The 24,549-nt window shown below is 51.6% G+C and overlaps 2 protein-coding genes across 3 annotated transcripts; one reads left to right on the top strand and one right to left on the bottom strand.

Moving 5' to 3' along the window:
• Positions 1-723: 723 nt before the first annotated feature.
• LOC122390862 lies at positions 724-7,391 on the bottom strand. Of its 2 annotated transcripts, none has more exons than XM_043384265.1 (2): positions 7,148-7,391; positions 724-2,799 (listed from the first exon to the last, which is right to left on the bottom strand). In XM_043384265.1, the coding sequence occupies exon 2, from the start codon at positions 2,767-2,769 to the stop codon at positions 1,369-1,371; it is 1,401 nt and encodes a 466-aa protein (XP_043240200.1). In that variant the 5' UTR covers positions 2,770-2,799; positions 7,148-7,391; the 3' UTR covers positions 724-1,368. The 2 variants fall into 2 exon arrangements, with proteins under 2 accessions (XP_043240200.1, XP_043240201.1); XM_043384266.1 differs by lacking the exon at positions 7,148-7,391 and adding an exon at positions 6,970-7,131.
• A 181-nt stretch (positions 7,392-7,572) lies between these two features.
• LOC122390864 (ribonuclease 3-like) lies at positions 7,573-24,185 on the top strand. The gene is made up of 21 exons (XM_043384269.1): positions 7,573-7,615; positions 8,741-9,888; positions 10,106-10,231; positions 10,598-10,749; positions 10,973-11,112; positions 11,397-11,564; positions 11,821-12,010; positions 13,549-13,671; positions 14,075-14,218; positions 14,565-14,733; positions 15,084-15,291; positions 15,680-15,813; positions 16,136-16,248; positions 16,563-16,740; positions 17,012-17,198; positions 17,596-17,727; positions 18,103-18,312; positions 18,555-18,716; positions 19,053-19,213; positions 19,565-19,710; positions 22,264-24,185. The coding sequence occupies exons 2-21, from the start codon at positions 8,771-8,773 to the stop codon at positions 23,253-23,255; spliced, it is 4,953 nt and encodes a 1,650-aa protein (XP_043240204.1). The 5' UTR covers positions 7,573-7,615; positions 8,741-8,770; the 3' UTR covers positions 23,256-24,185.
• Positions 24,186-24,549: the final 364 nt, after the last annotated feature.

Raw genomic sequence — 24,549 nt, 5'->3', positions numbered from 1 at the left:
TCAGAAAGATGTGTGCAAAGTTTCGCTTCTCTATCTCTTCGCGTTGCGACGATATCGTCGCAGAAGTAAAGGGGGGGGGGGCAACTATATGCCCCCCCCCAGCGGCCGGCGGGTGGCGCGGAGGCCCAGCGGCCGCCGGGTTAAAGAGGCTCGTAGACGAAGCGGGACGGAAGTGAACTGACAGATTACTGCACTTGTCACAGCTCTACTGTTATAAAAATGTCTCGGTTTGCGCCTGACCTGGCGATCGGCCTGTCAGAATCTTTACATGGGATGCAGTCACAGGTCATGTACGGCAATAGGCGGGAACTTTGCATCTCTTATTCCATTTCCCAGACCTCTGAGCTCTGACCATACGCTCCACACTCGTGCTTTTGTACGAAAATCAGTCAATCTCATCAATCGCTACCAAATAGTGTGTTCACTGAACGCTGAATTGGAAACTCGCACCCGCGACCGCATACAATGGTCGAACTAGAAAAAGGTCATCTGACGATCCGTAAAGGGCTACAAATGTTTCGAAATGTTTAAATGTTAGTTTCTTTAATCATTTTTTTTTCGAGCAATGAGCAGTTTTGAAAACAATACAATCGGGAGGATTTGGATCGGGCGAGGTTTCGACTAGGCTATGAGAGAAAAGTCAATATCCAAATCCCCTCCTGTACTCCGAGCACTCGCCAGTACACAACGATATTTTGCAAGTGAATCGGCAAAGACTGGCAATATGTCCCCCGAGACTGTATATTACACAAAATATCGCAAGCTGACAATCGACATGTCACATTCATTTGACATTTCTCAGGTTAACAAACCAGCTCAAGAAATGTCTGAATTCAATGAGCTGTGAACACGCCCGTGTCGCAATACCGAGAGGGGGAAATAACTAAGAAAACCTATATTTAAAATGTTCCCATGCTTTGCTCAATGCTCATGGTACCACGAAATAAGCCTAGTGACATATGATGAAAAGAAAACGCACAGATTTCGCTCGCGTAGTCAATCCAAACGACGAAAAACAAGTGCTATCATTCTCGCCACACTGAAGATTATGATACATCGTAACACTGCTGTGGTGATGAACGTGAGAACAAAGCCTGGATGCTATTTACATCGGATGATATCAGGTAGACCCGGAGCAGCGCATTCCACTCCCGCGCGAGAACAGCGACGCGCACTGTCCCGTAACTTCGTCCATCGCGCACGGTCCGGACTCCGCCAAACGCCAAATCAAATCGCAAAATCCGCAGGCACTCGACTCAAGCACACTGAACGCCCCACGAGCCAGACACCTCGGTGTCCGTGCCTCCTACCGTCCGCCACTCCCCACACCTGTCAGCCAGTTCGTGCACACTCGCCGCCACCGGCGTCTCAGGGGTGAATGCGCCCCTCCATGACGTTGACGAGCCTCTCGAGGGCACGGATGCGGCGCTCCTCCAGCTGGAGGCGCTGCTCCTCGCGGCGCGCCTTCGCCCGCAGGTAGTCCTCCACGAAGAGCGCTTTCCGCTTGGTGGCGAACGCCTCGATGTCGGCCTGCTGCTGCTGCGGCGTGCCCGCCTGCAGCACGGTGGCTTCCACGGGCGGCGCGGAGGCCACCGGCACGTCATCCTGCGACAGCGGCTGCAGCACGCCGTTCGGACCCAGCTTGAACACGGACGTCTGGCTACCGGGAGAGGCCACCGCCGCCGCCGCCGCCACCGTCGCAGCCGCCGCCTTCGCCGCCTTGCTCAGCTTGGGTGTGCCGGCGGCTGCCTTGGGCGTGCCGGCCGCGCTGGTAGGGGCCGACGGTTTGGGAGGCGCCGGCGCGATGTCTTTGAGCTTGCGTTTACCGCCCGCTGGTTTACTGGCCGTCAGCATGTTTGCACCGGTGGAGAGCGGGAACCCGGAGAGCGGCGGCAGCGTACGAGATGATATCACCATCAGTGGGATGGTCGGATTCAGACGGTCGCCCAGAATACGCTCCATCTGCTCGTAGTAGCGCCACTTGATCTTCGGCTCGCGGCCATACCGTCTGGCGAGGTTGTCGCGGTTCTGTCTGGTGCGCTTGAACGAGCCGACCAACATGTTCCAGCGGACACGCACCTCCTCTCCGGGCATCTTGAGCAGGTCGCCGATCTCCCGCCAGAATGACTTGCGGTTCTTGGGAGACAGCTTGCTGTACTCTTCATAGCGTTCCTCCATGATGTCAATCAGACGAGACGTGCTGGCCATCTCGCCCTCCGCGTCAGCCGGCAGCAGCATACCCGTGCCCGTCTGCACGCTGCCGTCCTCATCCGGCTCCAGCGGCATCGAGGAGAGCACGAACTCGGGCCGGTTCACCGCCGCGTCGCCCAGCACCTTGTCCATCTTGTTGAAGAAACGCCAAGGGTTGCCTCGCATGCGGCCCTGCGAGATGGCCATCCGGACCCGGTTGTAGGAGGCGGTCAGGTGGTTCCAGCGCATGCGCGCCTCCTCGCCGGTGGCGCCCACAATCTGTCCCGTCATCTTCCAGTGCTTCTTGCGCTCCCTGGGCAGCAGCTGGATGTACCTCTGGTAGCGCGCCTGCATGCAGTCGATGAGCAGCAGGATGCGCTCGTCGCTCCATTCGACGCCCGGATCGTCGGGCACCGAGCAGAACTGGGCGTGCTTCTCGCACATGGCCAGCTCGCTGAACAGCATGCCGCACGTGGGACACGGATAGGCGTTGGTGGTCTCGGGCTCGTCCTCCTCCTCGGGCTCGGCCTCAATCTCCTCCTCGGCCTCCACCTCCTCCACCTCCGCGTTCTTCGACATTGTTGCCGCGTAACCAGAAACAGCGGTGCTCTGAAACAAACAGACGGTTAATTTATACATTTTTAAATGTTTACCTTGGCGCTGTGGGAGGGGATGAGAGAATGCCCAGAATATTCCAGATTGCATGCATGTACCAGTGACAGCAATATCGTATTTCGTGTATAACGATTTTTTAAGAGACCTGGGGGCTGAAGCCAGGTGCTATGAGATAGGTGGGCACCATTCATCAGGACCGTAAATTCATTGTTTGTTTCCTCCCTTCAACAAAACGAGGCTTTTTATAAATTTGGTCCGAACCTTTTGATTGGAAGGATTCACAAGGACAGAGCCCTCGCTAAGCAAAGCTTGTTGCGTTGACCCTGCCGGCTGCCCTCTACTCTCCGATCGCGCAATTCCGGTTCTATGGCTGAATTTGGAGTCCAAAGTTTAACGTGCGCGCAAGCCGCGCACGCCGGTCCCCTCACTGACCTCGCCTGGCTACGGCCTGCCACCAACCGCAACCATACCTATCAGGAGACCCATAAACGTCAAGCGCCCGTCGCGCTTCGAACACGGACTGTGGTAACCGGGAACGCGTGCTCTCACCACGCGGAGCCCAACGCTCTACCGACTGAACTACAGGACCGGCAAATTCGCTGTTCGCAAATTTTTCGCAAATTCGTTGTTGTCGCTGTTGAATGGCAAAGCGCTGTTCACGGGCCCTGTGTGCGGTCAGACCGTACACAGGCTCTAAGCTCCGCCCACTGCGTCCCTAAATCAGCCTTCCGTCACCACACACAGCGACCGCTGTGGTCGGTCGGGACCGGGGACCGGCCGCAGCGGACCGTCCACCGCACGCAGCCGTGACGTCAGAACCGCCTAACCATTCCCTACCCCCACGCCTAAATCGTAACAGCAAGACGTGCGAGACTCCGCACCTTAGATTGGCATCACCATCGTACTCATTTTCCATCCAGTTTGGCAACAAAACCCAAAAGTTTAGATTTGCCCCGAAAACAAACTTTTGCATTTTGTTGCCACACAAGGCATATAGTTTGTTTAGTGATAAACCCAATCAAGGAGTGGAGCATGGCGCCTCTACTTGCAGTGAGTTCCGACCGACTGATAACATGATCTTTGAGTTATTACCGGTTTTGTCGAAAAAATAATACCTACCACGCAGTCTGCTGAGGGCTGTACCTATTTGAGTGGATGAGGAGTTTAGAGATCCGATTTTTGTGATTTTTTAGCCTAATTAGATCATTTTTAGGTTTGAAATTAGGGAAAGTGTATTACCAAATCATCAAAATATATTAAATTGGAGCACAATCCGGCTGTTTTTATCCGACACAGAACTTCCTTTTCACTAACAATTGTTCTACCCTCATTTTGGACAGACCAACCGATTGTAGGTATACAGCTTGGAGACCATATTCCGCGACAGAGTTTCTTTGGTGGGACATCATTTTTTGTAAGTCAGCACATCACCATATAGGAAAAACGATCTCTTGACGTCAACGCCAGTGACTGGCGCGTATTTGAAGCAGGCCATGTCTGCCGGCGTCGTTGTGTGGACGGTAGCACCGCACTCGGGTCCTCTCCCTGCAGGGTGTTATCGACGACCTTCAGCATTGCAACATCCGGAGTTCTCACGAGAACGTCTTCGAGTTTGTTGTGACTGTGCGAACACTGTGTTAGACTACAGGCTTCTCAGTCCTCTCCCAGACTCTTGCCAGTGCTCAGCTCGGCTGTATTTTCTACACTACCTGCCAAACACCACCGGTTCACAAGGTCTGACTGGGTGTAGCTTTAGCCTGAGTGGCCGTTTTCCCTGACAAATCATTTTTCAGGCTTGAAATGTCAAAAATATGTGATATTATGGTCAAATGTCAAGCCTGGAATTATGGTAGAAAACATGGCTAATAGAAGCCTCTCAATGAACCAAGTATTTTGCATTCCTTCAGAGTTATCAGTTCTGAGAAAATTCCTCAAGATCCATCTTGGATCCATGACCCAGTAGATGGATGGAATGGAGATTGAGACAAAACCGGGATAAATAGAAATGAATGAATATTTTTGGCAGGGCTGCGGAGTCAATGGATTTTCGGCGACTCCGACTCCGACTCCGGCTTTCAAAAACCAGCTCCGACTCCGGGCAGAAGTGTCAACTCCGACCGACTTCAACTCCCGACTCCGACTCCGCAGACCTAGCAGACCTTTACTGTAGCTCTGGCACGGTGACAAAGTTGCAAAAAAGTGACTTGAGGTTGGGTCATTCAAAGTGACCTGGTGACCTGACCTTAACCCGCGCCCTGCTGGGGGGGGGGGGTGTTTGAACACCCCCCCCCCCTTGTGGTTTTTCGCGAATATCTCAAAAACGGCGGCGCGGAGCGCCGCCGTTTTTGGTAAACCTTATCATACATCAATTCTACACATGTTGTGAAAATTTCAGACCAAGGTCATTCAAGGTCAGGTCACCAGGTCACTTGAAGTGACCTCACCTCATAAAAACTTTCAATGTCTGTCATAGCTACACCGAGTGACCGATCGCTTTGAAACTTTCAGCGATTGCTAAGGGCAATAGCATGTACAAAATGTATATCTCAGAATTTTGATATCGATGACCTAAGGTCAGGTCAATTTTGCGACCTCCCCATTATAAGTCAATGGGAGAAAATTGAAATGAGCCTCTTTTGGATGAAAGACATTATAAACACTCCCAAACACCGAATTACAAGTGTTTTAGACACACTGAACTTGAAAATGGTGTCCGTGACCCTTGTTTATGCCCTGAGGTCATCTCAGGTCACGAATGGTATCTAACAGTTTTTCGCAAATAACTTTTGATAGAGGCATTCTAGAGCGATGAAAACGCCTTAGATGTGTTCAGCTCGACGATACGGATCGACTGATATGCAACATGACCCTTTCCGGTCAGGTCATGACCTTGACCTGAGGTCAAATTTTCAAGTTGACCCTTCAAGGTCAAGTTATAGTTCATTCGATGCGTCTTGACGAGAGGAACACGATGGCGGTAAAAGTAAGCTCGTACAAGGCTTGGGTCAAAAGTTATTGCAGAAAAACTGTTTTCGAAAAAATCGGCTATTTTTGCAGTTTTTGCCCCCTGCAGGCAAAGCCGTTGACGTTAGGTCAAATCTGAGAGAATTACTCAGAAAGGGCGTTAATAGGGCTATCGAATGCGCTTTTCCGCGGCGCTGTAGCTCTATTGGTTCCCGAGTTATGCGTTGGCTTCTTGGAAATTTTCGACATTTGACCTGGAAATCGGCGAAATTTTGTCTTCAATGACCTCTGGTGACCTGACCTTTGCCCTGACCAAAAAATTGACCGAAGTGATTTCGTCATTATTTTTGACGCTCTTTCGAACGCCGCCTTCCGCGTATCGCTACGTGGCCCAGGAGCCGAGTTAGAAGGGGGGGTGTTCAACCCCCCCCCCCCAGCAGGGCGTGGAAATCCAGGACCCCCAGCAGGGCGCGGGTTAAAAGTTAGGAGGTTCAAACTAGCACATCATGTGTAAAATTGATAAGAGAATAGTCATAACAAATTTCGCGGCGCTACGCGCCGCGGTTTTCCCGCTATTCGCGAAAAACCTCAGGGGGGGCGGATATCCGCCCCCCGTCGGTGCGCGGGTCAAGGTCAAATTACAGTTCATTCGACGCGTCTCGGCGAGGGGAACACGATTCTGGCAATAGAAATGTCGTGGCTTTTTGTAGTCGAAAGTTATTGTCGAAAAACACTTTTCGTAAAAACAGCTATTTTTGGATTTTTTGCCCTCTGGAGGCTAAACCGTTGACCTGAGGTCAACATTGATAATGACCTTTTCAAAAGAAGAGTTCAAAAGCTATAGATTGCTCTTCCATGCCTTTTTCTAGCTACCATAGTTCCTGAGATAGCGGCATGTTTTCTGAAAAATATGACAATTGTCAAATTTTGACCTTTAATGACCTCTGGTGACCCCAATATTGCTCTAAGGTGAAAAATGACCGAAATACTTTCAAATGTACGCATTGAGAGCTATCGACTGCTTTTTACAGCGTCTTTCTAGCCCTCTTAGTTTTTTAGTAAGAGGTGGGTGGTAACATATGCCCCCTCCCCCCCACTAGAGCGAAGTTGGCTGAGACCACCACTGGGGCGAGGGTTAATAAACGCTAGCCCATGACATTGACATAGCTACACACGTTACTGTTACACCGCCAAACTTACATGTTCTGAATAGAGCTGAAGGTTTAAAATGTGGTATGTCTATGCACTCATAATAAATTGCATAATAAAATGACAGTTTAAGGTGATTAATTATCAAGAGCATCGCTACTGATACAAAATAAAATTGATGCCTATAAACTAGAAGGGCCAGTTCCAGAGTGTGACATTTATGGCTCACCTTTTCAACGCCTTTTTACGCTTCCACCAATAACTTGAAACGTAAAAGCAAAACACCGAATAATTTGTTTAATACTTATCCCACTTTTTAGCATGGAGTACACTGCAATGCTTCAAATTCAAATTATTTCGGCCAAATAACGCGCCTCTTCTGCGCCATAAATGCAGGGACAGACTGCGTTCGAAAGCGGGCGTTGACGAATCGCAAAGAGCTTCTTCGTCATCCACGAGTTCTGACCAATCAGAAAGCTGCTTTGGTCTGCGTTGAGCGCTTTGTCGATAAATAGCAAACTCTGTTTTATCACTATTTATTTTAAATTTCACTTTTACTTTATGTTTGATTACTTTTCTGGTGATATAACCACTATAATATGTGACTTTGTATCTAAAAGACGGTGTCGCGCACTTTAGTACCAGCGACTTGTCAATCACGTCGGGCTCCATGATTTGCATTGGATTTACGTTACATGTGAGATTTATTTCAATTTTGCGGTGAAAATTAGGTAGTTTTATTTGCTGATGCATATGCAAGACATAGTCAAAATAATCTATAATGTCTTCACTCATGCCAACCATCCAAACGATTAAAAAATTGCAAGACATAGTGCTCGAGTCTGTGCTTTCTAATGTATTGTTAGCTTCTCTAGTGAGTTGTGCATGATCAAAAATCCCTTACATCAATTGCAATAGCCGTGTTTACATGGAAGTGTTGCAAGCTTATCATTAGGTATAGCTACGCCTGTAATGTTGCAATAGATGCCAATGGTGCTTCACAATTTACAAAATGATGCTTTCTCAATCTTCCAAGAGCACTCCATCAAAATTATCACAAAATAAATGAGCTAAAGCATAGTTAAAAAATGTTATGTAACCAGGCATTATATAAGAATAGTTAGATTTCTGACTTTTTGATTTTTTTTTTGGTTTAGTAAAATTGTCATTAGTCACGTTTACTAGCATTTTTGATGAGGCTCCAGCTCATTCACTCTGTGATAATTTTGAAGCAGTGATCTTTGTATATTTAGAGGGGATAGTTTTGTAAATTGTAAATTGCACCATTGGCATCTTTTGCAACCTTACAGGCGAAGCCATAAGCTTGCAACAATCCCTATGTAAATGAGACTACTGTAAACATTTGCCCTAAATCCATGAACAAATAAATGCATGTCAGCAACTGATTTTGCTGACATGCAAAATCAGTCAGCAAAATAGCATTGCATGCTAAGCATGCAATGCTATGCTTAGCATTGCAGTTTGTAATCTATTTTGATTTGTAACAGTAATGCACATTCACTCTGTTTGTGTATCCAGGGCCACTGGTGTTGAAATATGGCCTTGCACATCCTGGTTGGATGGGCTGCTGGAGGGATGGGGGCATTTGCCCTCTCACAATATAAGAAATAGCATTTTGTCTCTTTTCTTTTTTGTGCTAGTGCATTATTGTTATACTGCTCAGAGTGTTCATGTTCTAGTGTTCAAGTAGCTATCAGTGGTTTCAATTATATTGTTTAAACAGTACTCAGCATGAGTAACATTATCAGTGGTTAAGGTTTCAGTGATATTGTTTAAACTGTGGTCATAATGTTTCTTTCAGATGAAGAAGTGAAGTTTGTGCAATATCACAATGCACCCTGGTCAGGATTACTATGGTGGACAGAGGATGCCAGGTCCTCCCAGGCCATACTCGGGTCCTCCACCACCAGCCGGGTCACAAATGCCTCCCTTTGGCAGTCCTCCAGAGTACTACCCACCCTCCAGGTCATATCCCCCACCACCGCCGCACCCTGGCCCCTATTACCCTCCTCATCCAATGAACGGACCGCCGCCGGGGGTGCCGGGCGTTCCACCACCGTATGGACCGCCTCCCTTTGGCCCTCCACCAGCCTGTGATCCCTACCGGCCCATGTACCCGCCTCCTCGCTGGGGTGCGCCGCCGCCTCCAGGGCCTCCCCCGCCCCCGCCCCCGCCGCCGCCCGGTGAGCGGCCGCCGAGTCGGCAGCAGAGGGAGCCACCTCGGGACGGCCGGGCGTCGGACCAGCCGCCAGGCCCGGAGAGGGACCGCGACCGAACCCGAGATCGAGACCGAGACCGAGACCGAGACCGAGACCGGGACCGGGACCGAGACCGAGACCGAGACCGGGACCGGGACAGAGACAGAGAGCGGGACAGAGACAGAGACAGAGCTCGAGACGGAGAGGGGGAGCGGAGTCGGGACCGGATGGACGGTGGCCGCGACCGGCGCCGTGTGGACGATCGGCGAGGGACCGGCGGTGGCAGGCCATGGGAGCGTCCACAGGACGGCAGGTCGAGCCGATCCGAGTCGTACCGGCGAGATCGCGGCGACGCCGAGCCGCGACGGGAGAGGGACGACCGCGTCAGACGGGAGGAGAGCCAGTCGCGCCGGCGGGACGAGTGCCGTCCGCAGCGGGAGAGGGAGCGGGAGCCGCGTCCTCGCCGTGGAGAGGAGGACCGCCGTGACCGGGAGCGCAGTGAGAGCGCCCGCCCGCGGGGCGCCGAGGACCGCAGACCGGACGGCCGCCGGCGGGACGACCGGTCTCCGCCACCGAAACGGCGCCGCCCCGACGAGGGTCGGCCGGACGGGGAGAGGACGCGCCCCAGGCGGGAGGAAGAGCGCGGAGGGCGGCGACGTGAGGAAAACCGCCGGCCGAAGAAGGCGCCGGGAATCGGCAGCCAGCCGCCGACGGACCCCGACCTGCTGCCGGACAGCACCGAGAGAGACAAGTAAGGACCACCAATGGGCAACTGAATGGGATAGGGAACCCGCAGCAGGGATGGGGAACGCAGGTCGCCGTGATAGGTCACGCCGCTAGAAATGCGTAAATTTATTCACCTCCCGAATAACTCCCTTCTCGTGTCCCCTGTGCCTTCCGTGAAGCTATCTGCCTTTTTTATATCGCCCGTGTCATCCTGTCTGACGACGGTCTGATGATGCCTCCAGGCGGTTTGAAGAGGAGGAGCGGCAGCTGCAGGAGAAGCGCGAAATGATCCGCGCCGCTCTGGAGGAGGAGGAGAAGATCTGGACACGCTCCTCGCCGGCCGAGCTCTACTATCAGCGGCAGGCCGAGTGAGTCGCGTACAACGTCCAGTTGCGGACACCGTCAGCCTGCCGTTGATGCCGAGAGGGATGCTGGCTGGCTGCTGAAACTCATAGCATGCTGTTGGAGATAGATTGAACACCAAAACATTTTGATCGTGTGGTCACCTAGGTCTCGATTTTCCGTTATTGATTATAATATGTATCGTGTTTATGCGAGTCTTTTAAGACTGCTTTTAGTTGTCCCATAAGCATAAGCTTCTTCCCACACCTCCAGCATAATTAGTTCACGGCAGACTGCGACTGTGTATGTGTGTAAGATTGCAGCATGATCTGCTTAGTGATTATCCCATCACCGGGCCTCCTGCTGACCCGCCCTCCCCTGTGTTACTACAGAGACGGCCGCGTGACGGAGGCCACGGAGCGGACCCGCGCCCAGTGTGCCGGGTTCCGGCACGAGCTGGCCGAGCGGGCCGACCGGGTGCGCGCCGAACTGCCGCCCGTCGAGCTGCCGCCGCTCAGCGCAAAGTGCCACGTCCACAACTGCGGTACGTACTACGGCGCGCAGTAGCAGCAGTAACGAGGTGTACCTGGGAGTGTTACATCCGTGATTCGTAACATTTCCTCATTTGGCGACATTATTGGGTGGTAGGGGTATTGACTATATCACTGGTAGCAGTTAGCGGTCTGGTCTTGGTACATTTTTTTGGGTGAACGATCCCGAAGAGGCAAAACATTGACATGACCTCCGGCACCCCTCCCGACCGACAGGTGGCAGTGAGAGCGACGACAGCTCTTCGAGCGGCTCCGAGAGCGAGGACGAGACTGTGCTGCTCAATGAGGAACTGGACCGCAAGAGCCGCCACCCGTACCGGCTGCACCCGGAGCTCTGGTACAACGACGCCGGAAAGGTACGGCGTGCCGAGGGCGGAGGGTGAGGATGTCGGGATAGCTGTGTGTCCATGGGGATGAAATTTCAATGCGATGAGGCTACTCATGACCTTTAAACCAAACACTAAAGTTGACTAATGTTAATTAATGTTTCTCTGGTTTCAGTTTCATAGTGCATTTTAGCACCAAGCTGTTGGAATGGTTTTGATCCGATCAACACACCTCTGTCCATTGCTACTGACGGAAACGTCTACCCGCCAAGTATTACTAGCCTAGTCTAACTCAACTCCTCCCTTCCACTCAGATGAACGTGGGCGATGTGTGCCGGTGCAGCATTAAGTCGCGCCAGGCCGGTATCCGACACAACATCTACGTGGGCGAGGAGCCGGTACCGCGCTGTGACCCGTGGACCAACAACGGCGACAAACTCTTCCACTACCGCGTGCTCATCTGTCCGCCCACCAACTTCCTGGTGAGTGCGGAACAGATATCGCCATGCCAGCTGACGTGCCGGCGATGGCATCGGCATGGAAACTGGGAAACTGGGGCTGAGAATTGAACGGGGCTGGGAACAGTTGGTGCAGCTGGTTTGTCCTTTGTGCCGTCATATTTCTGGCGCTGTGTGTAATTCCTGTGCTGTTCTTTTAAATCACTTGTGCTGGTGTTCGTTTTTTGTTTTCTCACCTTATCCTGACTGCCTGATCTGACCCTCCACTGCCGCTGTACAGGTTGGTAAACCGACCAGCATCCACCACGACGGGCACGAGTTCATCTTCGAGGGCCTCTCGCTGCTGTCGCACTACAAGCTGACGGAGCTGCCGCCGTGCCACATCATCCGCTTCAACATCGAGTACACGGTGCTGTACGTGGAGGAGAAGCTGCCCGATAACTTCGTGCTGGAGGAGGTCGAGCTCTTCAGTGAGTGGGCTGGGGCTGGGCTGGCTAACGGGGCAGTCGCGGGAAGTGAATGTAATATTGGGGAGACAGAAGGGAAATATTAACCCTCGCCCCGTTGGGGGGGGCCATTTTGGCCCCCCCCCCCCTGTGGTTTTTCCTGAATAGCAAGAAAACGGCGGCGCGCAGCGCCGCCAAATTTTCAGTACCTTCCCGGGCATCAATTTGACACCTTCACACCAAATTTCAAGTCTTAGGTCACCTTAGGTCAGGAGTTATTGAGGTCAAACTGAGGTCATGTTCGAGCAAAAATGAGCAAAAAACATGCAATCTTGAAACGCTCACCAAATCTACAGTTATCAAGCAATTTCAAAGTTCTTTATATGGTCTAGTAGACAAAAAGCGGCGCTACAAAACTGCTATCTCGGATTTTCAAAATTTTTGGTTTTTGACCAAAAAAAGATCAAAAAATTGATTTTTTTAGAAAAACTATTAAAAAATCCAAAATTTTTCCGAATTTCGAAAAAACCGGAATATATGTGATAGTCCCAGCGCTCTTCTATATACATACCAAATTTCAGATCGATATCTCGTTTTTTGGCCAAGTTATGGCGAAAAACTGTTCAAAAATGATGACGTCAAATTTTTGAACTCAATTTTTAGCAATTCTAGACCACGTACGGCAAAACAAAGACCACCATTGAACTCCCCGTGACGAGCTGCATCGATTCGATACCCATTTTATGCAAAAATATTAACTTTGAAATTTGACCTAATTTGACCTGACCTTGACCTGACCTTGACCTGACCTTGACCAAAACGTGATCTAAGCTGGCCCCAAAGGCTGCCTGACCCATATAATCGCATTTGTCATGTAAAATGGACCATAAAACATGTATCACACGACACTTTCATATTGTGACCCCCCCGTGACCTGACCTCTGTGACCTGACCTGGTATCAGTGACCTCAAATAGCAAAATATGTGTTTGAAGAACATTTCCCCATCGATGATTTTCAATGAAATGCATTTTACTCGATTTTACAACGCATTTCTTGAAGTGTCTGTAAACGGTGAAAATTGGACCTTTGACCTGACCTGTGACGTCATCGGTTTGACCTAGGTCAATAAAATTGGGTCACAAGGTAGTTCCCCGTTGGGGCTATCCAACGCCGTTTACCGCTTGTCGCTATGTTGCGTGGTTCTCGAGATCTTAGGGGGGGGGGGGCCAAAATGGCCCCCCCCCCCCCAACCGGGCGCGTTGCTCGGCAGAGCCCAACGGGGCGCGGGTTAATCTCGGAGTGACGACGGCTTTCTTTTCGATTTTAGCGTCAGACTGTCAGTTTAGCGTTTCTTTAACCTCAGCCACATTCGTTATTTACTTTTGTTCAATACTACCTATAATGTGTTGACCAGAGTGTTTCCTGATTTGTACTTAACATTTTATACCATTTTATGTCAGTCGTCTAGGATCGTGCTGTATATCGCAGTGTACCTTTTTGACCTGTCAGCAGTCGGTACTGCTGTTTCCACCCCTGACCTCCCTGTCTCTCCGCCGACAGAGAGTTTTCTGTACGACAGCCTGCTGGAGATGGCCGACCTGGACCTGTACCCGCACGCCGACAAGGACAAGACCGGCTGTCCCGTGTTCCACCTGTTCCCCAGATTCGTCAGGGACATCGCAGGTGAGCAGCATGTGCCCTGTAGATGCTGTCAATGAGCTGGTGGTGGCGATCAGGCCAGCGTCCGGCGATAGATTCCAAACAGTTCTGCTAGGATATGTCTAGTTTAAAACGCTACATGTCCCTTCATTTCGGTTCTCACTTATCTTTTACATGCAAAATGAAACAATCATTTATGCATTCTCGTGTTTCCTCTCCCCTGTTCTCATTGGTTTTTGATATTTGTTTCTCTTGGACCTTGTATGTTTTGTGCAAGCTAAGATTACTGTTCTTCCTTTGTCCGTTTATTCATTTCCAAGGCCTCAAGTGAGAATCTCTCTAATGATGGGCGTGGGTGCCCTCCAGGCGCTCATTTCCTGTTCGCTGCTGGTGCTGCAGCCCTCTAACGCGCTCCACCCCTCCCCAGACAACGGGAAGGAGATTCTCTCCCTGAACGAGGTGCTGTCCTACCTGCTGAAGAGCGACGGCCCGCTGGTGGACGAACACGAGCTGGCCGAGATCGCCGCCATGGAGCAGTGGCAGTGGCAGGCGCGCGCCGACCTCGTCAGAGGTGTGGGGACAGGCACACAGATAGTGCGGCTGGGTCGTGATTTAGTGATGGTGCTTTACTGTCGTCAAAAATGCTTAGATACACAGTGACATCGCGTCGAAAATAGCATCGATCCATACTTGAGTTGTTGTTAATTACAGGCTGAAAAGGCCCAAGATGCTTTCTTTCAGGTTCACCCGACTCCCTGCTTACGCTCAGGCCGTGTCAGTCTGTCAGGTATTGTAATTTGAATATGGTAGCTCAGGCTGTGCCCAAGCATTGTAAGCCGAGCTCTCCTGCTCAGCTGCGCCCGTCACCCAATGTTATAAGCTGGGCTGCATTCTCAGCCTGTCTCTCTGTCCTGCAGGGATGCTGGTGACCCACCCGGGCCGTAAGCCGGCCTGTATCCGCCTGGACCAGCTGGACAGAGAGGTGCTGCCGGGCGGAGAGAAGCCGGCAGAGGGCGAGCTGCATTTCCCGGAGATCGTCCACTTCGGCATCCGGCCGCCACAGCTCAGCTACGCCGGCAACCCCGAGTGAGTGACGCCGTGGGGCAGGAGTTCAGGGCGTGGGGGATGGTTCAGGCTGACCTATTAGATTAGCTGGAGTGGATATAAGAAGTTCGTAGTATTGTGCGTTTAAAATGTATGTTTGCTTGATAAACTGTCAGTTTTTCTAGCGAAAGACGAGCAATTCGTCGGAATTTTTCCTAAAAGCTCATAGTCGTGAAAAAATGAATATCACCGAAAATATCGGAGTGCCCGAGAGTCCAGATTTGAGAATGACCCCTTCCGCCCTCTCCCCAACTGTTCAACTGCTCTTACCTTCCATTGTCAGACTGTGACCCGCCCTGGTATGACCTTTCCCTTGTCATCTCCCCTACCAGGTACCAGAAGGCGTGGCGCGACTACGTCAAGTACCGCCACCTGCTCGCCAACCTGCCCAAGCCGTCGATGGAGGATAAGCGGAAGCTGTCGGTGAAGGAGGACCAGCTGCAGACGCTCCGGCTGCAGGCCAAGCTAAAGCGGGACGTCACCGTCGCCGTCTCCAGCAAGGGCTTCCGCAAGACGGGCCTGATGTCAGATGTGGTGCAGGTGGGTAGAATGCATAGGCGGCGGGACGGGGAGGGCACCGGGGCACCGTGCCCCCTTTGATTTTGGCATTTTAACATTAGCCCTATGGGCGCTGCATGGAAAGAATGGGACCAAAAGTCGTCAGTGCCCCCCCCCCCCCTTAATTGAAGGTGTTCCGCCGCTACTGGTAGAATGGTCACACAGTAGGACGGAGGCATATACGGGAGTCACAGTGTGGCACGAATACAATAACGAGTTGAGACTCGATGTGATGAGTTATGTGACAGTCGCTTAGGACATCCGCTGCATGTACATTTTCTTGTTTTGATTACGTACTTATTGCCGTGATACGAGTATGACCACGGACCAGACAGTGCCATTCATGTACATAGGTATGTTTGTGTTTCAGCACGCGCTGTTCCTGCCGGTGCTGATGTGCCACCTGCGGTTCCACAAGTCGCTGGACATTCTGGAGCAGACCATCGACTACAAGTTCCAGAACCGGTCGCTGCTGCAGCTGGCGCTCACACACCCCAGCTACAGGTGGGAGGGAACGGCAGACTGCAAACACCTGGACTTGGGAGCGGGGACAGGGCCAGGGGACTGGTCGGCTGAAGTGGGTGTTCGTTCTGCACACTACACCAACCACCATTGTCACCGCTTTTCCCTCGTTATTTTTTTTCACATCTGTTGGGATAAGTTTACAACTCTGGCAAGTACTTTCAGTGGTTATATGCAGACGCGAGTTTCGAGTCGACGCGCCGCTGTCGAGTGCTCTCGGCTTTAGCTCTTCCCTGCTCTGTGTAATTTGTATCGTATCCCTTTACCGTTCGGACCACTGACGACCTATCCCGCCTGTCGTCAGGGAGAACCACGGCACCAACCCGGACCACTCGCGTAACTCGCTGTCCAACTGCGGTATCCGTCAGCCCGAGTACGGAGACCGGTGCATCAACTACACCGCGTCCAGGAAACGGGGTACGTTCTACGGTCGTTTAACCGAGTGCACAGTCGCTGGGATGGAGTATCAGCTTGGGGGGGACTGTAGGCTGGGTTAAGATGTCGGGATAGGGTGGCGCTGCCATGCTCATGCTGAGCCCTATTGTAACAGAAAGGCATGATCTGATTCTGAATATGTCTTGTCTTTGTCTGTCTTTGTCTTTTACCAGCTCGTTTGATATGCAGTAATGTCCGATGCATTTATGGCCCCTGACCGCCCTGAAGTCGGTGCCTTATTTAGATATTGTTTCAGAGAGTGTTCGGCTAACTCAGCTTGTTCCGATCCCACGCAGGTCTGAACATCCTGATCAACATCATGTCTCAGTTCGGGAAGAAGGAGGCGACAGAGAGTCGGATCACGCACAACGAGCGACTCGAGTTTCTCGGCGACGCCGTGGTCGAGTTCCTCACCTCCATCCACCTGTTCTTCATGTTTCCCGACCTCGAGGAGGGTGGACTGGCCACCTACAGGTGCGTCTGCAGGCCGAATGAGCCGTACCTATTGTAGTCCGTCCATCAGTTAGTGGCTCCAATTACTTGAGTAAATTTGCTTAAGATTATATTACATTTTTGTTTCGATGTACCATACGATTTTTTATTTTGTTGAATGTAACTAGTTGAATGTAATTAGTTCATCGTCCTGCAGTTTCTGGACCTGCGATTATTCATTGTATAAGTCACCACCAGGGCGCCCCCACACTCCGCCTGCACATCCCCTAACCCCACCACCCCATCTCCACAGAGCTGCGATCGTACAGAACCAGCACCTGGCTGTGCTGGCGCGCCACCTGCGTCTGCACGAGTACCTGCTGTACGCGCACGGCTCGGACCTGTGCCACGACCTGGAGCTGCGACACGCCATGGCCAACTGTTTCGAGGCGCTCATGGGAGCGCTGTTCCTGGACGCCGGCATCGAGGTGGCCGATAAGGTATGTGCCAGATGTAGAACAAGACAAAAGGATTTGACAGGAAACTGATTATTCTGAGTTGACAGCATCAACACTAATGACGGATTTACGTTGTTGGTCGGTTGGTACCTTTCTATGATTTTGCTTGGTTTCATTTATAGCAGGAAAGGTTTCACCGGTGCGTTCATGGTATAGTACTGTTTTTTTAAAGGCGTGTTTCAGCATTCAGAAAAATGCGATTCTAAACTATGAGAGTCCTCCCTTTTCCGGGCTTTTTACTTCATGTAAACAAAAGCTTACGTAATACGTATGCCTTATTTAGTTCATATAGGAGTAAAGTGTTATAAAGCCGGTCTTATCCTCTTCGCTGTAAATGACCTCTTAGTAACCCTCCCTTACTCCGCTGCGCCGCCTTCAGGTGTTCTCCCGCACCTTGTACATTGACGACGACCGTCTGCTGAGCATCTGGCAGCACTACCCGCCGCACCCGCTGCAGGAGCAGGAGCCGCAGGGCGACAGGAAGTGGATCGACAAGTTCCCGCGGCTCCAGGTAACGGCCAACGGCTCGCTGAGCCTGGGGAGGGGGCGGGACGCGGAGTGCCACGGTGGACAGGACTGGCCGGTGACCGACCGTGTGGTACGATGATTGGCAAATGAAGATTCGATTTGTCTTTTCATGATAAGTGAATGGTACGTTCAGTTATGCTTGAAACCAACAAAAAGGTGTGTTGGGAAGGTAACTGCGCTGTTGTCTGGCTACTAGCTGAACTTTGTGTTAAATTACCGGACGTTACGAGTACCCCAAGTTTCGGGCTCACGTTTCCGGACTGTGACTGACAATATTATATTACGTTCGCTTGGCTGATGCGTATCCGCCTGAAAACCCCCGACGCTGACCGTCGCTGTCCGCCGCTCTCCGTTTCAGCAAATGCGCGAGTTTGAGAAGCAGGTGGGCGTCGAGTTCATGCACATCCGGCTGCTGGCGCGCTCGTTCACCGACCGCAGCATCGGCTTCAACAACCTGACGCTGGGCTCCAACCAGCGGCTGGAGTTTCTGGGGGATACCGTGCTGCAGCTGATCGCCTCCGAGTACCTGTATCGGCACTTCCCCGAGCACCACGAGGGACACCTCTCGGTAAGTGCACAAAATGTCACCTCTTGGTCAATACAAGGAGTGTTTTGTGGTCTTTGCATTTATGCACGGATGACTTATTTGGCATATCCGGTATATTTAGGGACATCAACTCTGTAGCATGCTCGTTATTCCGTAGCCTAGTAACATTGGCCACTTAATAGCAATTCATGGACTCACCTAAACGTGTCCCTTCCCATCGCCGTCCCCTTGTCTGACTTCGTGCTCCCCTCTGCTGCCCACAGCTGCTGCGCTCCTCGCTGGTCAACAACCGCACCCAGGCGGTGGTGTGCACCGACCTGGGCATGACAAAGTACGCCGCGTACAGCCACCTCAAGTCGGAGATCAAGATGAAGGACAAGGCCGACCTGCTGGAAGCCTTCATCGGCGCACTCTACGTCGACAAGGTGATGAGGGGAGGGATGTGAACGTGCAAGCATGGATGGAGCTGGAACATGTGGGTGTTATTCATTGGAGTTCTTCTGTCCACCCTAAATGGGTGACCTTGCCAGTACCTATATACATAAATAGTCAAACTAAAACTAGCATGCGAAACCAACATCACTGAAACTAACATCAAAATGTTGCGAGCATTTTGAAGCATAAGCCGAAACAAAGCCTCAGCAATGAACGCCACGTAAGATATTTGCCATAGTCACCTCTTGACATAATACTCGTTTGCACACAGCACAATACTGTCCGTCCATCGTGTCTCATTTCGCTGTATCCCGGTGTACCGACAGGGCCTGGAGTTTTGCCGCAAGTTTTGCGAGGTGTGCTTCTTCCCTCGGCTGCAGCTGTTCATCCTGAACCAGGACTGGAACGACCCCAAGTCGAAGCTGCAGCAGTGCTGCCTGACTCTGCGCAACATGGACGGCTCCGAGCCAGACATTCCCGTCTACAAGTGAGTCATGAGGGGATATTTGGTTGGGGAACCATCACATTCTTTGGGCGTATTTTTGTATGGCTATTTCAATTACTATAAAACAGCATGCCAATATCGCAAGGTTAATTGTTTCTGGCCTTCAAAATGAATTAAAATTTGGTTGCTCTTCTGGGGCATTTGATGCCTACTGCTTCTGGAACAGTGGAGCTACACACGTAACTTAGATGCAGACTTGTTCAGCTAATTATTTATGCTTCATGAATGTAGCAGCGGATGGGATACTGATGTCATCCATCGCAGTCCTGCCTCTGGGTTTATCTCCATTCCACCGATTACTGACAGCTGACCTCTGCCGCTCGTCTGCGCCAGGGTGATCGAGTGCATGGGCCCGACCAACACGCGCGTCTACTCGGTGGCCGTCTACTTCCAAGGCCGGCGGCTAGCCAAGGCGTCCGGACACAGCATCCAGATGGCAGAGATGAACGCCGCCACACAGGCACTGGCCAACTGCAAACGTGAGTAACTATCGGCAGACTGTGGGCGCTGGCCAACTGCAAACGTGAGTGCATTGTTTGTACGACACAACTATCGTGCGTGGCGTGGATCGTGAACAGGTTGGACGAGCGGAAGTCAAGATTTCTGCGGAAATCGGATCTGGGGGGGGGGGGGGGGTAGTGATTTCGCTCCTTTTTAACAAACTCCATTTTATAACATTGTATTTAACTGCTTACGTTTTTGACTTTCCAAACTTTTATCATTGCGGAAGTTTTTTCCCGTTCGCCGGCACCCTTCAGTACTCGGTCTTGAATCAGGCTGGGCGGCGTTAATTGCTGCGATCCCCGGTCCAGCCCGCCCTGTTTGCCACCTCCCGCGGTCACCGTCCGTCGTCCCGTCTGGCCGGTTTTTGCCCTCCCCGTCCAGCGCCGGCCGGCGGCCGTGGCCGCGGTCCAGGGTCGCGGCCCCCGTCCCGCCCCGTCAGCACCTCTGTGTGTGTCTGCGGGCTGACTCTGTCTCCGGGCCGGATGGGCCCAGTTACTCCGAGCGTGATCAGCTCAGATTGACCCGTCCCCCGCCGCCCGGCCGCCGGCGGACGCTCAGACAGACATGGGCGGTTTTTGCGAGAGGAGCTGTGTGCGCCCCCCGGCTGTCGCCAGCGCTGACTGTGCGTCTCGTCTGCAGCTGACTGGAGTTTTTGCAGCTAGATGCATAAACAACAATGCTTTTTAGGATCACCACTGCCAGTTTTTGTACAATTTAATTGGGTCTCGCCATTAGTTTTTTTTCTGCTTTCCTCCAGATTTCCTAGTATTTGACATGAACTGTTTATCGTCTGGATTCTGACTTGTATCGTGGAGAGATATGCAGTTGTCAGGGCGTCCGCGAGTCATTTCATAATTTTTATGTCACAGTTTCGGGCGGTGCGATTCCATACGATGGGGCGCACCACAATGTTTGCTGCGTCCGTTGTCGCTATCAGCGGGGCCTCTGATGCTCTAACACAGATTCGGGCGATATTCTTCGGCGGATAGGTACGGCGATAGTAACACATGTAAATCTATCGACCTTTTGTGTACCTATTAGCTATTCAAACATAGTTCGTAATCAGATGTAACGTCGCTGTATCGTATTGCGTACGGCACGATCATGTGTGGGTCCTTAATATAACTAGGACACTTAAATTAGCGACACTTCGTCGTTTTGCGTAATCCGATATGGATGTAATAAGAGTTGTTTACCGCCGGTGACACGATTACGTGTTGAGTCCCAAAACCAGGGCGACTTTGTCAGTACTGTTGATCTCTAAATTAACGCTCCATGTCAAAACACGATGTTCATTAGGATGTGATTGTGCAATTGCATCAAATGTCTCCATCTGCCTATGCGATCTAGGGATCCCATTTTCCTCTCGGTGGCAGGTCATTTGTGCAGTCTGCGCCGAGGTATGCAGTATTCACTGCATGACCTGGCAGTGAGACGCTGTTATTAGTCTGAGTATTGTGTAATGACAGAATAAAAAAGGCATAAAAGTTAATGCGGAAATGAAAGCCCAGTTTCAAATCAGGAGCACACCGGAACAGAAGAGCGGTGCACTACTCGCTAGTCGGGTAAAAATCCATGGAGCTCAGCTCGGCATAAAGCTTTGCAAGCTGATTCGTCAGTACAATCGTGCTTTTGCGGAGCCAGACGTAAGCCCGATACCACGTAACGTAATCTGTTGTTTTTTTAACCGAGCATCAGCTGGCCCTCAGTGGTAAAATGTTTCATAATTTTCGCTGTCGGGCGGCGGTCGGTCGGGTATCTGCAGTGGATGTGGTGGGCACGAGCCGCCCGTGTTGTCAGCCGCGGTATTTGCAGAGTGCGGAGTGCGGATTTCGTACTCCTCTACTGCCCCGCCCCGATCTGCTGGGAAGTTATGACGCCACGGGACAAAGGGAGGTGCAAAGGACGAAAGTCTTCAAAGGTGTGGCCTGAAGCGTGGCTTTCCTTCAACAGCGCTTTGGGTCCAGTTTTCTTCTGAGGGCGTAACGGCGGGACATTAGCTCAATCAAAACCCACATCTGAGCCGGACTATGAGTTATGACCGTGCCGAACTATGCTTCTGACACGGATAGCTTCCCGCCGTGCGCTTCCCCCGGCGGGCTCCGGCGTGACACAGTGTGTGGCCGTCCCGTACGGCCGGACGGGACAGAGGCGTTATCGTCCGGCGGGGCGGGGCCGGGGCGCGGCAGACGTGACCGTCAACAATCCGCCACGGACAGATACGGCACGGATAGGTCGATGAAAACACGCCGCTTGAGGAGTTTGGGGCACAAGCAGTATAGCACAGGATAGCTGGTCGGCTCATGGGCCAGGGATTGGGAATCATTTGGTATTTTCCAGAGATCAAGAAAATCGATAATGTTGGAACCCATAATTTGTGTAGCTCATGTAAATACACTGGTTTCAGTGATCTCGTCTGCATATGCTCAGTCTTTTTTTCATGAATGTAACACATCGTGGCAGTGATAACCTAAAGCGTTCTGCTTGTGCAACAACATATTCCGATCGTGTTCTGTCCTTGTTTTCAGACTTGTTCCCGCAGTTGGACCACCAGAACCGTGTGATCGCCAAGAACATCCGCATCCAGACCAAGCGTCTTGAGGAGCAGCAGGCCGGAGACTCGGCCGACCCCCGATCCCAGTCGCGCGGAGAGTCGCGAGGCAGCGACGCCGAAGGCAGGTCACGAGAGTCGCGAGGCTGCGACGCCGAAGGCAGGTCCCGAGAGTCGCGGGGTAGCGATGCCGAAGGCAGGTCCCGAGAGTCGCGAGGTAGCGACGCCGAAGGCAGGTCCCAATCGCGCGGAGAGTCCAGGGCTGGCGACACCGAGAGTAGGTCACAATCGCGCGAGGTTAGAGCGTTCAGTGATGACGTGAGGTCACTACGAAGTGACACGGATGATCAAAAGTCACCCATCCGTGATTCACGGAAGGATGATGACGATTACCCCGAGTCCCCCATTCATGAATCACGAAAAGATTCTGTTGATTCCGGGTCCAACACTCGTTTGTCACGAAAAAACGACACAGTTGATTCTGAGCCCACCCCTCGTGAATCACGTAAAAATGACACGGTTGACACCGAGTCCCCCATTCAAGAATCACGGAAAGACTCTGTTGATTCTGAGTGCCACGCTCGTTTGGCACGGAACAACGACACGGATGATCTGAAATATCTCACCCGTGAATCACGGAAAGACAACACTGTTGATCCTGAGTCTCCAGTTCGTAAATCACGAAAAGGCTTTGTTGTTTCCGAATCACACGCTCGTGATTCACGAAAAGACGACACCGATGATCCCGAGTCCCCCGTTCGTGAGTCCCGAGAGGACGACACCGATGGTACTGTGTCTCTGCCGCGCGATTTACGTGCCAGCTCGGCCAATGCGGACTCGCCGGTGGCGGAGTCGGTGTCCCAGTGCCGTGATGATGCTGACGGTGACAGCACCCAGTTGGGAGACGTTTGCCAGTCCCCAGCTGTCGCTGGGGCGACCACAGAAGACGACGACTCAGCTCCGACATAATGTGCCCTTTGATATTGGTGCTGTGTTCCGAAACCGGCGCATTTGGCTGTTGATACATTCTAGAATTGTATGTGACGTGACAGGCCACAGTTTTGGACGTGCAGCGTTCTGTATCTGAGTATCTGTAGCTGAGTGTCAGTACCTGCATTAGTGTACGTATGCATTTGCATTTTGACGCGTGTGTTCGTGTATGTTTGCGCGCCCGTCTATTGTTGCTATCTTCTCTACCGCCACAATTTCTCCGATGGATGTGAATTGTGGCTAAGAGCTTTCAGTACGTGAGTTGTCACCCCGCCCTATGAAAGATCGCTCTACCCGGTCTATGACTGTGATGGGCCCTTTTGTGAGGGCCAGGTCGTCCCGCCCCGACTGTGAAACTTGCAATCCAATGCGTGTGGTGCCAGTCTTCCCTACTTGACTGACCTGTGCCTCGTGTAAGACCCTGTTGGGTCGTCGGGACCGGATCTCACCATCGTAGGGTTTAGTCACTAGCGGATAGGTGCTCACTACGGGACTGTCCGCCGTTGTTCTGTGATATATTGCCGAGGGGCTCTTGTGACCGGCGATCGCAACTCAACGCTACACACCTTAGTCATTGTAGTTTTCCCGCCTGATTTTCAGCTACGCTTGCTCTTTTTTGTCTTATATTCGGTAACCTGTTTTTCTTGTAATGAATATTGGCTGGTAGGTATAGTTTGATTTTCTTTTTCTTTTTTTGTATTGCTTTGTCGACTAGGCGTAATATGCCACCGGAAATACCGATGAATTGGTTGGCGTAAAAGTCGAATCTTACTCTGATCAGCACCGTCTGTGCCGATCAGACCGTGCTCTGATCAGAGTATCTGACTGTATCATACTAGCCTTGGTGTTCGTAAATGTATGTTTGGTTGTTATTTTTACAGCCGTGCAATACATACTTCAGTGTGCTAAGTTCTGTTTACTTCCTCTGACAGCTTTCCGGGCTGGAATTCTTGAAGCACTTCTCAGCCGACTACTTACGCTACACCGTAGGCTGGGTGATAACTATGAAGTGACGAATTTTCGACCAGTGCGAGTAACAGCGTCTGTCTATGACATTTATCGAGAATGTCAATAGCAATGACTATCCTGACTGATATAATTGTTTAAGTGCTGTCGACATTGCTGTTCTTCATCTCTAGCCTCTAGTCACGGTGCATATAAATATCCGTGTCTATCTATGTGGTTGGGCAGCGTATCACACGACGATTACGTCAGAACGACAGATCTAAAAACGGTTCTCGCTCGTCATCCCGTGGTCTGTCCGGTGGTGTGA

Source organism: Amphibalanus amphitrite, unplaced genomic scaffold, assembly GCF_019059575.1.
Source record: "Amphibalanus amphitrite isolate SeventyFive unplaced genomic scaffold, NRLGWU_Aamphi_draft 000412F_arrow, whole genome shotgun sequence".
NCBI classification, from domain to species: Eukaryota; Metazoa; Arthropoda; class Thecostraca; order Balanomorpha; family Balanidae; genus Amphibalanus; species Amphibalanus amphitrite.
The sequence above is the reverse complement of the archived record's forward strand: the minus strand, read 5'-3'. Positions and strand labels throughout refer to the sequence as shown.